Here is a 13,657-nt window from a genome sequence, read left to right as displayed (position 1 = left end):
CTGTATGAACCTTTCAGCAGTTCTGAATCCGTCTTATTCCCTGCCCCATATGATTCCTTGCTAAAGGAATACTATAACCAAACCACAATTTAAAGCAACTTTCATAGTTCTGCTGATACTCAGTCATGCTGGTTTATACAGATGTACAGAATTTTTTCTAGGATGAGGATGCATCCATCTCCTTGGTCAGGCTTACCTTATTGTGTGTGAAGGGAGAGGCAGTGTACAAATTGGGATGGATAAGTGGACGAGGCAGATGAGGAATCGTATGCAATGGTATATGTCCATGGATGTGAGGATAAAGATGAAGTGCAGGATGTGCAGGTTTTTCAGGATTCATAAACTGGTGCCCAGCAGGCAGGCGTCCCGTTGCAAGTGCAGAGGCTGTTAGTCCTGAGGCTTCTTGTTTGCAAACATGACATTCACAAGCATTTGGACCTTGGTCAGCCTGTAAAAAAATCCCAACAAAACCCATAAAAAATTCAATCTACTCAGACAAAGTCTCAACAATCAGTAGTATTATTTCATTTTGCATACATTAATTAGTATTTCAGAGCATCCACAGAATTCTTCTTTCTAGTGCCAATAAAAAAAGCCTTGCAGTGAAGCAAAAGCACTAGTGAAGAAGCTTTAACTTACTTAAAAGAAGACCCTAAGAACTGACAGCATTTCATACCATACAGACATTTAGTGTCCACTATCAGTGACAACAAGCAAAATACTGATACAAAATACTGAGACAAACCTTGATGGAGTTCCATCATTACTAGGCAATTACCCCAGTATAAAATAAAAAAATCAAACTGGATTAATATTTTCCACTATTTTCCAACCACATGGAAAAAGAAAATACATGCAGGAAGTAGTGGTAAGAGTTGATTAGCTGGTAAAATTGGAAGCAGTCCTAAGCTGCATTAGGCAGAGCACAAACACCATGTCAAGGGAGGCAATCTTTCCACTCTGCTCAGCACTGGTGAGATCAGTGCCAGGCTCAGCTCCAGGCTCCCCAGCATGAGAGACATGGACACATTGCTCTGAGTCCAGTGAGGAACCACAAAGATTGGAGCACCTGTCAAGGAGAATGAGAGCACAAGGACTGTTCAGCCTCAGCGGAAAAGACTCAATGAGATCTTATCAGGGTGTGCTCCCTGACTGGGTGGGGAAGGGAAGAATAGAGAGGACAGAGTCAGACTCCTCTCAGTGGTATCCCAAGAAAGGACCAGAGGAAATGGGCAGATTGAAATACAGGAAATTCCAGTCAAACTTAAACCACTCACTTGTACTCCACTCAAACCATTCATTTGTGAGAGTGGCTGAACACTGGAACCTATCACCCACAGCAGTTCTAGAGCCTCCATCCATGGATGAAAACCCAACTGGACACTGTGCTGACCAACCTGCTCTAGATGATCTTGCTTTCACCAGGAAGGCTGGTCCAGATTATCTGCACAAGTCCCTTCCAAACTCAGCTCTTCTGTGATTGTGTGAAAAGTGACATTTCTCATAAAAATTTTATAATCGCACCAACCACTTTAGAAAATCCACATTTTAGAAACTTGTGCTGATCTCAAGGTATCATCAACCTCTGTTGTGTCAAAAGAATTCAAGACTTCAGAAGAAAAGCAGCCTGGGAAAGAGCAACTCCATTTCCCTCTCTTAGCTCATTACTTTTTCCTGCCTCTGTCCCCCAACATTTTACTGGAAGATAATTTCACCAGAAGCAATACCAAGAATATTCCCCAATTTCTCTTTTCCCCAACAACGTGCCAGTTCACATTTTTCCAAAAATGTAACCATTTCTAGCTTTCTAGAGAAGAATTGACAGGTGATGCTCTTCTTAAATATGCCTTCCTCTCAAAACTCATCATTATCACTTAAAAGCATTACAACCCTTAACACAAGGTATATTTTAACAAATAATAGATTTCATAAACCAAATACAATGACTGAAATAATTTTGTGTATAAAGAAAACAACTCTCCCCTAAAGTTATAACAAAAAAATTAGTATTATCCAGATATCAACACTAATCTACTAACATAGGAAAATGGAAAAAGAATTTCAATCAGACTGATGAGACTCAAAACCCAGTTTTGACAAATCCTTGAGTACTGAAAGGAATCCAAGAGAATGAGAGATACTGAGTAAATTAGCCATCCCAAAAGGTAATGCTAAAAAAATCTCAAATTCACATGACATGTACCAGTGAAATCGATCACTTAAATACAACACTACACTACTCAGCTCTGATTAGAAGATCAGACTAAATAAAGAAAGTCATTAAGAGTTCCTCAGAGTCATTCTGAGAAAATCATTCTTCCTCAAAGAACACAAAAGAGAGAAAGGCTAAATCAGTCTTTTAATCTTGCATTTTAGTTTGCTTCCCTAAGGCAAGTAGAGTTACATAATCTCATTTGGTTTTCCACAACACTGAATTTCTTCAGCAGTTTCAAACTAGTCTGACAAAGGTCTCACCCCATGGGATTTTTATGGCATTGGTCAGCCATACATAGGAAAAACCCTCAATATACTTGCTGAAAGAAAATTGGTTTAATACTCTTAACAAATGAAAACATATTTCCAGTGGAAGATCTTAAAACATCCTAACCAGAGGATAACATCTGCTGGGAGATGACTGCTGTCCAAGCTCTTGAAGGTGCACCAATGTGGACTCTCTTGTGCAATAAGAAATAAAAGTGACAGTCTCTCTCAAAGCAGTGAGCCTGTGTTGTAGCTGCAGGCTAACTCAGATTGAAATCCACGTGGTTACAAAGACAAATCCATCAGATACTTTGCTTTGGTGCTCAACTGTTAAATGAAACACCACTCCTTGCTGAGTAGATAGTCTAGGCATGGTTCTCTAGGTGGTCTGACGACCTTACAGTCAAGAGCATAATCATCTTAAATCATTAAAAACAACCAAACAAAAAAATCAAACACCCCAAGACCCATGACATAAGTCATGCAATGGATTTAAATGCACAGGGAAAGGTATTCCTCAAACAGAGTATGAAAAAACCCCATGCATTAACTAAGTACTCATAACACCCAGCTCCCACCGTAATTAATTTCAAATAACACAACATTAATATTTATCCAAGACCAGGTTGACCTTCCAAACAGAAATGCTTGTTAGTTTATGTTTCTCATTCACACAGGGAAGGAATAAGCTTTTATCCCTTTTCCTGAAGCCACTTCCAATATAACTAACACATTTCAGGTTTTGACTAAAAGAAGATTATTTGACATGAAAACGTAGCAGTTATTTTAGGTGTCATACATACTTACTGACAACATAATATTTTAAGTTAAAATATTAATTGATGATATAAATGTTTTCTCATTTGAGCAGCCACATTACAGAAATTAACCTACTACACGGGTTGCTTTTAGATGACTGTACCTGCTGACTGGGGTAAGAAGGTGGTGGACTATCCATTTTTGTTTCATCTTTCCTTAATGCCCTTTTTCCTAGAGACATTTCCTCCTTTTGAGTCCCTGGTGGTTCACCACTGCTCTCCCCATCTGCTTCTTCATCATCTGCTTCTGAGGAACTGCTGCTAGTACTGCTCACCTGAGGAGACTGGACAACATGAACTCATTAACATGGGGACATTAACAAGGACAGGCATTTCTCCAGTGAGTATATCCAAATACCAGAAAAAACTAGGACACTGCAAAAGCTGTACCTCATCTTTCAATGCCATGTTTTCACCTCCGCCGTTTAGCTCGCTGTGGATTCCATTCATGTTGGCTACAACCTCTGCATCATCGTAATTATTCAGTGGGTAGATATCAGCAAATTTTGCTGATAATGGTGCAACATCATCATCATCACTACCACTGAGGGGAAAAGAGGCTTAGATAAATCACAGTGCTCAGTTATAGTGAAAGCAGCTACAATATCAAGATTAAATAAATTTGAGAGCATCTCTTGTATAAATGTTCCAATTAGGAGTCAGAGGATGGTCTTCCAAGTTGCTCAACTGAATTTACTTTTTCAAGCAAGTAAAATCAAGCAAACCTGCCACATAATCCTACTGAATATAGCAGTCACATGCCAGGATGACAGACTTGATCGAAAACAGGATTCTCTGCTGGTTTGGGATAAAGTATTTTTCAAATACTGTTTTCTGACCAAGAATCTATGGAATTAATAATTCCAGTATACTGATAACCTTTAATGTGATGAAAAAAGCCTTATGCCACTGTCTTCCTTCACAGAAGTTGTGAAGTGGAAAAAACCACAATATAAAATTCAAGTTTTTCCACACATTAAATGTTGCACCAGTAAGACAGGAACACTGAACACATCCCAGTAACTCTTAAATTTCTCAATAGCAATTTGTTTGTAGACAACCCCACATCTGCATGCTTTTCAGAATCTGCTCTAAAATACTTAACGGAATTTTTTGCCATACAGATAGATAGTAAAAGCACATTTAATTACTTACTCCAGGGAAGTCTTGCAAAGATTGGTTGCTTCACGTTGCTACAATAATCCACAGCTCTTAAAAGAGCTCTTAAACTGTGCACTTTATCTTTTTGCATTCCATAAAATACTGAGCCAAAATTTAATTACATGATGGCACCATTAGGCATATTTCAAATGTGCAATGAAGAAATAAAACACAGCAGATAGTATGAGACATAAAATGGCACTTCCCCAAGGAGCAGTGGTATTTCCCTAAAATAGGGTTGTTACAGTAAATAATACTTGGATTCAACTGAACTAGCTTCTGAAGAGAAAAACTGAACAATTTTTGACATTTCAGCACCAAGACTAGTGAGAGTTTATAGAAATGGCAAAGCACACACTTAAGAATATGTAGCTGCTTTCAACTGCTCTCTGAATGGGTTCAGAAACTAAAGTTCTGTAACGAAAGATTAAACTATTGGTGGTGGTAGTAGATAAATGTTTAGAGGAAATGGAACGTAGTGACTGACAGTCACCAGAAACATCCCACACATCTGCGTTGTCCTCATTCATCACACTGCATTAGCATGGAACACTAAGGCAGATTTCCTTGACTGTACCTACAGCAGCTATTTCATTGGTGTTTCCACAAGTACTCAGATTGGGGTTTTTAAGTATTCCTTTAGAATATCACATGCCATAGGAGACTCCTGGTTAGCTGTGCTCATACCAAGCACAAAAGCCAGCCCACCAAGAAGCTTTAACCCTTTGGAATTAGGAAGGGGTGGAAGTCCACCATTAAACTAAAGCCTCAAATCTGATGGTGACTGGGACTGGAGTGTAAGAAAGTGGGTGGCAGATATTTCTGATAGAGACAATAATTTTTGATGCAAGACTCATGTTAACACAACTGCAACAATCCTGAAAGCCATACAATAAAGGCTTTTTGGAACTAAAGCGATTCATATGAAATGACAGTTCTCAAAAAAAAGAATGCCAACTCCCTTAGTCGGTTTAGGAAAATTTGACATTAAAACACGGTGCTCTAAAGTTGATCAATATCTGCTGTCCTTGTAATTGCAAAGCAAGAAAGTCCACACTACGAAAACTTCTAAAAACCCTGTTAATATAGTATCTTCAGAAGATACTGTTTAGAAATTTGAAAGGATTTTTTTAATACATATATATATATATGTTTGCACAACATACAGCATTGGAGTTGTTGTCAGCTGAATACAGTACCATTATTAAATAATTTTCTGAGACAAAGCTAGCATTACATCATGACAACCTGCCAATGTCATTGCCTGCTTAGGTTCAATTCACTACCAAAATTTAAAACAGAAAAAATTACTTACAAAGTTGGTGCAGAACCATTATCTGCGAGGATCAGTCTGGGATGTTGCTGAACTGTGATAGGTGAGCTGGAACCTGATCCTGAACTTGCTGAAGACATACTGGGTGGGCGGATCTCAGATAAATAATCCGGAGCAGAATCAATTTGTAGTGGTAACTGGTTAATGTGGATATCATCCGTTATGGGAGAATCCATGATGCCACACGTTAAAATGTGTGAAAGGCTGCAGTCATCACAAGTACATCTGTTCAAGAATTAAATTACAGATTTTTATGATCTTGTTTTACTAGCGTTTATTTAAAGTAACCACACTCTTTGTTCCAATAATATATTTCTTTTTTCCTTGAACAGGAAAGCAATGATTTATTATGATTTCATACTAAAAACATCAGCTCACCTTCTTCTATAATTACAGTTGGGACAGTCAGGCATGCTCAAACGTGATGACAGCATGTGTCTCATTGTGTCTGTGAAGTTGTTCTCCCCAGATAGTGCTTTCTTGTTATTAAGCTGAAGTAAATGGTAAAGGCAGTGTTTTAGTAGTGCAAGTCTTCCCATGAAAAATTCAATGGCACATAATGACAAGTTACATAACCAAAAAGGGTTCTCTGGGCAAAATAATTAAAAAGCAAAATAATTCAGAATAATTTCATGAAGGTCACGTTTTGATCATGAGAGAAAAAGGAAGTTCAAAGTTACAAACACCAAACATCTGGCACCAATACCCTTCAAATAAAGTATGCTTCTACTATGAAATAGGAAAGTGGACAAGTCCATCTTCTTGACTCATTTGTACATACATCTTGCACAGTATTTCTGCTGATGCATTCTGAACTTCAGCAGTTTTTGTCTTGTTTCATAGTAAGCACAGAAGGACACTGCTGACAAATGGAGAAAGCAAACTGGCCCTTAACTTGCAAAACAAAAAAAATCAGGACTAATTTAGTACCTACAACATTTTTGAGTCACGAGTAGCTGCCCAAAACAGGACTTGACTGCATTAGTGAAAAAATACAATCCAAATAATCTCCACCTGGCAGAGGCCTAATCCAGAAAGCACCTAATTTCATTAGATACCTACAAGCCCTAGGTTAAACAAGGATGTGCCTAAACTCCCACTTCTATACATGCCCAGACCTGATCCTTACCTAAGCAGCCATGGTCTTACAGCTCACTTAATGCCAATTAGGATCAAGGAAAAAGAGGATTCTTCCTCAAGTCCTCTGAGGAGACCTGTATACCAGATGTTCTGAAGACATGGTTAACACAGGCTTATGTTCCTTACAGGAAAAAGTACTTACTGATGACTGCTTTGAGACATTGCCAATTTAAGCTTAAACTTAAGTTTATTAAAATGTACTATCATACTCTCTCTGGCTCATGACTAGCGTTTCTTTCTGCATACTGGTACAGGAACGGAGAGGTTCTCCATCCAGTGTTGACTCTATCCGAAGCCCACTGTACTCTTATGGAAAGCATGATGCACACTTGAACACTTCTAGGCTGCAGAAGAGAGTACTGAGTCTTAAACAGCAGTTTTATAATAAGGTAGAAACTTCTACTGGCCCTCTCTGGGTACAGCTTAAAACAAGGAACATAGTTCTGCTCAGCCTTTTCCCCCACAAAACAAATGCAGGAGCTATCTCCAAAGTCCCAGCAGGTGGAATCACCTGCCCTCATACTAAGGCTCATAGTCCTGCATACACACAGGAACTTGTTAAACTCTTGAGCACAATATTCCCTACCTCGTGTGTCAGGACAGCTCCACACTCAATGTATTGGCTGTTTTGGATCCCACTCTAAGGCAACAAAAATTCCCCTTTTTTGGTACAAAGATTTTAAACACCTGGCATTCAGTCCTAAGACTACAGCGGTTACGTTTTACCTTGTAGTAACTGAGTTTGCATACTTTTACCTGCTCTTCTTGGATCTCGCTTTTTTGTATTTTAGAGGATGAAATTTCATGCCTGGCATAGTTGCAGAATTAGATTGCACAGAACTAGTACAATGTACTACACTCATGTTTGCATCTCACAAATATATGTGTAGCATTAGTATAACTTAGAATAGTATGAAAAATAATCCTACCTGCTCTTCAATAAAACGCCTCTGTTTAAAAAATTCCCAGTCTTCCTTTAGCATGCGTTGCTTTGTTTTCATTGCCATCTAAAACAGAATTTGAGGAAAACTCATTGATTTAACAATAGAAAACCTACTTTATTGTCAATTGGCCTATCGTTTTCATTAAACCTAGCTTATCTATACTACTCTGCAAGTACTTACACACTTAGTCAATAGGAAATGTATTTTATTTGGTGATAATTTGAGTCACTTAAACATAAGATTTTATATTAATTTACATGATTTTTCACCTGGGTTTTTCCACTGTTACTCCTTACGTTAATATTTCTTTCCACTGAACAGTTTCGTAACATTTTTAATAAAATGTGATTAGTATTAAATACTCAACATCTCAGATTCACTAAAATCCATTAAAATCTAGAGATATTGGACTTACAGCACAGCAAGGCCTCAACACAGGCTCAAGCACAAACCCTGAAGTACCATGTGTGGAACTAATCAGCCAAAGAGTCAAAAGAATCTAAAGAAGTGATCTAGACTAACACTATTTAGCACATTTATTTCTCAAAGTCTTTCTTGCCCCTTGATTTATCTAAGGCTGGAAAAATATTTTATTTGTCTCTTGAGTCTTATCACCATAAATGCACATAGAGTCAGTATTTTTCTGATTCAGTAAATAAATTGACTCTGACAAAACACAAAAGCTTTCATGAACTTTAGCACAACAAAATGCAAGAACAAAGCTCCTCCTGTTGTATCTTACAACATTTTAACAGCATCACTTCATCAGTGAGGAAAAACAACTACCCGGGTTATCTTTTACAGTTCTTTTTATTTACCTAAATAGTAATATTAATCATCATCTATCACCTTATAGAATATAAGAAATTGCTTCATAAAAATAAGTCAGTGAGCCAAAGACCAGTAGGTTACACCATTAGCAACATTCTTTTTATCTTCAAAAGCACACCTCCAGCAATTCATACTAGATCAAAAGTTTAAAGTCCTACTACTAAACTAAGTATATTATTGCTATTATCATTATTTAACTTAGGAAGATGACATTTTAAGCTGGGGATCTGAAACAGTATAAAGTGGTAAAATTTTGCCTAATTAATTTCTGAAACTATCAGCATCATATTTTAATTACTATTGGATTTGGATTTCCTTTGCCCCAGTGAGATTACGTTAACACCAAAAAAATGAGTTTTCCAAGTCCATGTGTGTTTAAAAAAAAAAAGGAAAGAATGGCACCCACAAAATATTCTTAAATCACTCATACCATTTCTCAGACACATGAAAAGGTACTGCCGAGCCTGTGGCAAGCAACATCAGAAATTTCATTCTGGGTGCACTATCAGCTCCTGAAAACCCTTGAGCTATATTTAAAGCCAGCAACACTCATTGGTTTAGGTGCCCTGACACCTGAACCCTCACCATCAAAGTCAGCTACCTCCATTGACTATCCTTTGTAAGAGAAGACATTTAATGCCAGAGAACGACATTTAAAACAGCCAGTGCATTAACTGGGAGCTGCCTACTCAAGCCTGCCAACAAAGTGTCAGAGCAAACAGCATGGAATAAGTCCTGGCACTTCACCATTAATGGGAGCAGGAGCTGACACTCAAGTTTTCCTACTTCCACCATTGCAGCCTTTCCTATACTCCATGTCTACAAGTATCTTAAGCTATTGATTTAATAAATAATAGAAACCCACTTCTCTCCTTTCTTTTTTTTCCCCAGCAAATATTTATTTCACCAGAGCAAAGCAGCTGCAATACAAACCACATGAATCATGCCCAAGAACTCTGCTAGGGAGTGGGAGATAAATTCAAATGCCAGCAGAAGAAAAAATTTACACTTCTTGTAGTCTTGTACATCTGGACTGAATATGCTACTACACTGCCCTATGGAGAAGAGAGGGCCACTACCACCCTCTTCCTTCCTCCCTATTTATTTGAGGCTTAAAAGTATTTGAGCTACATCAGACAAGTGAGACAGATAGGTGAACAAGTATTTTTCCATTCTGAAATGGATTTCATCATGAAACAAAGCCAGCAGTCTGGTCAGAATGAAAACATAACATTAAATCATCTGTGAAAACTCTGATGTCCATGCATATATCACAGGATGCTTGCTCCTTCCAAATTTTAAAGTCTGCACCAAATGTGAATCACACATTTGAGCTTCCCAAATTCCATGTGTTAATCTAATCTATTTTCTTAGACTATTTCACTAGAAATAATAAAAATAATTCCTCCTATCACCAACTCCCAGCACACAAAAATACTGACTGCTTCAATTATCCACACAGCCACCATAAAGACAAAACCCAATTAGGCCCATGCTATTTTGTCTATTAAGTACACCAGGACTCTAAAAAAAAAAAAAAATCACATATTAACACAGAGAGACAAGCAAGATGCTCTCCCTGGGCAAAAGCATTTCAGTTAAAATAAAGGAAACACTTTTGCACAACGTATATATGACTATCTAGCCATTATTTGCTGAAATTACCCAGGACCTCCTCAGGTAAATGGAGTGTAAGTTTGGTAAGGATATCAGGACCTGGATGTACAGGCTGCAGACACTTAAAACTCTCCTGTACCAGAGACACTCCAAAGATCTTCCTCAGATTTAACATATGATTAATACAGGTACTGATACGGATGATTCCTTAGTCTAAACTTTATCACAGCATACACATATGGCCCAGCAGAGTATTGATTTATATGTCTGTGCATGACACAGCTGTCTTACACAGTCAAACAATTAATATTTGTATTGCTTGCAAGAGCTATTCACATTTTTTACCAACAAGTAACATAACATACTGTAATGGAAGGTCCATTAATTATCTCTGCTGATGCCCTCTTCTGGGTATAGTTCCACAGCAGATAAATGAGGACCACTTTTAATATCCTTTCCTTTTTAACCTTTCCAACACTACCAATAAAACTGCACCATTTTTTTAAGCCAAAAGGCAAGCAACTAATGAAGATGCATTCACTGTTAAGAACCACAGTTTCTATAGCAGCAGGGCTTTCTGATTTCCACCCTGTTGACAAAAACATCATGGCAAATTCAAGTATGATGGTCACACTGAATGATGTATTTTTGACCAAGAGAGTATAATCACCAACATGGGCTTAAGGCATGATGGTGAAAACGCTTTTTCATACATAGAAATACCAATATAAACATCAGGATCTTCTTTAAAATTCGATGGTTTAAGTTTTAGAATTGTTTCCCCTACACACCACCTGTTACAGGTATTTTTGGTCATTAGGAAATAAGTAATCACAGTAAATTTGCCCAGCTGGGAGAAGGGTGCCTGTTTGCAGGCAGGATACAGGCTTCACTGAGCAAATTTTAAAAAATGCTACAAGATGGGACTTGCGGCAGCACTTGATAAAAATACAGAAATATCAGTTAAGAGCTGATTATCAAGTGGTGCAGAACAACCAGTCAGAAGCAAAATATGAATGCGACTCTACAGAAATGCCATTTTAAAATAAAAATAGCTGAATGATGGAAGTGAAGTCTTTCTTACTAGAGAGGCAATATCAGACAGCCATGACACCCTGACCCCATGAGAAAGAGGACTTCTAGCATAAAATGTTATGCTAGATGGTGAAATTTTATTGAGCTGCAATCAAATATTTAGGTGCACAAAAGCAGCCAGACCAAGAGCAAACTTTGTAACTCATAGCTCACAGATGCAGTCCCCAAATAGAGAGCAATCTCTAAAAATAAGATTAGTTATATCCTGTCTCCATCTTGAAGGGACTGGAATTAGTGGTAGAAGTTCACTTAAATCTTCAGCACAGGGAACAACTTCTGAAGGACATTTACAGTGTACTGTAAGACTAAAATATGCTTGTCATCTATGGAAGGAACACAGAATTACTAAATCTCAAACTGTTCCTACTGTTCATAAAACTTCAAAATAGAGGGAAACTTCTATTAAACTCTCTGTCTTCAGTTATTTCCAAGACATTTTTTCTTCCAGTACACATAAGATTGAACTAAGCAGATTTTAACTCTTATCCTGAGATGTTTTAAAAAAATTAAGTTTTCTGAGCATGAAACAAAAGCCACAGGAGAAAATTTTGAAGAGTATAAACAACCACTTGCAAAACAAACAGCTATTTTTCTGAAAATTAAGCTCTCAACAATGTAGGAATCAGCACAATAACGTGATTATTCTATGAAACATAGAACAAATTCAGAATAATAAGCTATCAGGTCATATACTTAATTAAAGGACTACTTCAGAGGTCTCAAATATTTATGCATTGAAACAAACTGCTGTTCCCATTTTGACAACTGTACAATGATCACCATCACACTATGAAACATGCCATAATTTTTTAAAGCTACTTATTCCTCTGGATTTCATTTAGTGCAGCTATTATCCTGAAAGCTTAGGGGGTTTTGTGGAATGGGTTGTTTTTCTTTCCTATGGCTCATTTACTGGCTAACGTAAATAAAAACATTCAAAAAACATCTCTAAACAACAACACAATCTGCTTCAACAATTTGAATATGTCATTGTACAGTCACCATTAAGTATCGGTATGTTAGGGCTTTTCTATTGTGAATGATTAACATGAATGAAAAAAGTTATACTTTGTTGTTTCAAAGCTCTGGATAAAATTACCCCAGAAACTGTTCTTGACTGAAGGCACAGTCCTGCATGGGCTGCTCCCTACATAATCAGTCTTGAGACTGTTTGCATGGCTCTTACCTGTTCATCAACATAATCATCTATTCTTTTCTGGCATTCAAGCCATGCTTCAGCAACTTGGCCCATTTCCTGTTCCAGCTGATGATACCTTTGTAGCAAGGTACTATACATATCTTCACTACAGGAATCGTGTGTTGTTCCAAGCCTGAAAGTTCAAATAGCACTTGTTATGGAAGAGACACTTCACTGAAGAATCACGCTTTTAAGTTCTGCCAGCCAAAAAGGATATTGTGAAAATGTGATTATTGACACACCTAGGCCCACATAGCTGCTTGTATCCCAAAAATGTAGTATTTTTAGTAGTTTTTCAAAAAATATCCAAACCCTGCTTATTCCAATCTTCTGTAACCAACAATAGCAAGAACGTGGGAAGTGCCACATTGCCAGAGCCTCTTTCCCATGAGCAAACAGATGACGAACCTATTTGTTCAAATTTTGTTGCTTGATATATTTATCCTTCCAAATTCTATGGGCTAAATATACATGTTGACTATCCACTGCAGAGCTACATAATGAAAATAAAGCCAGAAGCTTGTTAAGCAGAACTCCCATGACCAGTGCTAAAAAGATTACTAGACGAGTTGGAGTTCCAGGTGGGAAATGTGCTGTAGAATGAGGCAAGTGAGATACAAGCAGTTATCTACTATCACTTGAGCAGCATGGAATTCAAAGCATGGGTATGCCAGTCACTGCTGACTGTCTCTGTGAGAAGCCCCAGAAATAGGAGACAGACTTACCTCCCTTCCTACTGCTGCATCTTTGCACAGCATAATGTTTCTTAAGTAAATATGCCAACTCCCAACACATTGGCTTCAGAAATAATAGAAGACAAAATTCTACTCAGTAATGTGTTTAAACCACACTGAATTGTAATAACCTGTCAATTGACACAAATAAGCTGAAGCTTTACAACATTTTTCTACTCAGTAATTAAGGAGAAACTGTGTGATAATTAATTAGTCACAGAGGTTGTGTAGCAAGTCAAAGCCAGTACGGAAAAAACAAAATTGAAGCATCTCAAAACGTGGTATTTAAGCCCAGTTATAGCATT

General features: G+C 37.6%; 1 protein-coding gene across 3 annotated transcripts in view; it reads right to left on the bottom strand.

Moving 5' to 3' along the window:
- Window positions 1-13,657, bottom strand: part of FAM193A (family with sequence similarity 193 member A) — a 77,947-nt gene that overhangs the window by 17,214 nt on the left and 47,076 nt on the right. Inside the window, exons 8-15 of one of the 3 annotated variants that reach the window (XM_085059658.1) lie at window positions 12,607-12,751; window positions 7,863-7,940; window positions 7,143-7,277; window positions 6,172-6,284; window positions 5,776-6,018; window positions 3,690-3,843; window positions 3,404-3,583; window positions 197-448 (exon numbers count right to left, since the gene is read on the bottom strand). In XM_085059658.1, coding sequence (XP_084915784.1) covers window positions 197-448; window positions 3,404-3,583; window positions 3,690-3,843; window positions 5,776-6,018; window positions 6,172-6,284; window positions 7,143-7,277; window positions 7,863-7,940; window positions 12,607-12,751 — 1,300 coding nt within the window. The remainder of the gene's footprint in view (window positions 1-196; window positions 449-3,403; window positions 3,584-3,689; window positions 3,844-5,775; window positions 6,019-6,171; window positions 6,285-7,142; window positions 7,278-7,862; window positions 7,941-12,606; window positions 12,752-13,657) is intronic. The other 2 variants (XM_085059659.1, XM_085059660.1) reach the window with 2 other exon arrangements.

Source organism: Lichenostomus cassidix, chromosome 4 (assembly GCF_008360975.1).
Source record: "Lichenostomus cassidix isolate B80296 chromosome 4, HeHo_3.0, whole genome shotgun sequence".
In the NCBI taxonomy this organism is placed as follows: Eukaryota; Metazoa; Chordata; class Aves; order Passeriformes; family Meliphagidae; genus Lichenostomus; species Lichenostomus cassidix.
The sequence above is the reverse complement of the archived record's forward strand: the minus strand, read 5'-3'. Positions and strand labels throughout refer to the sequence as shown.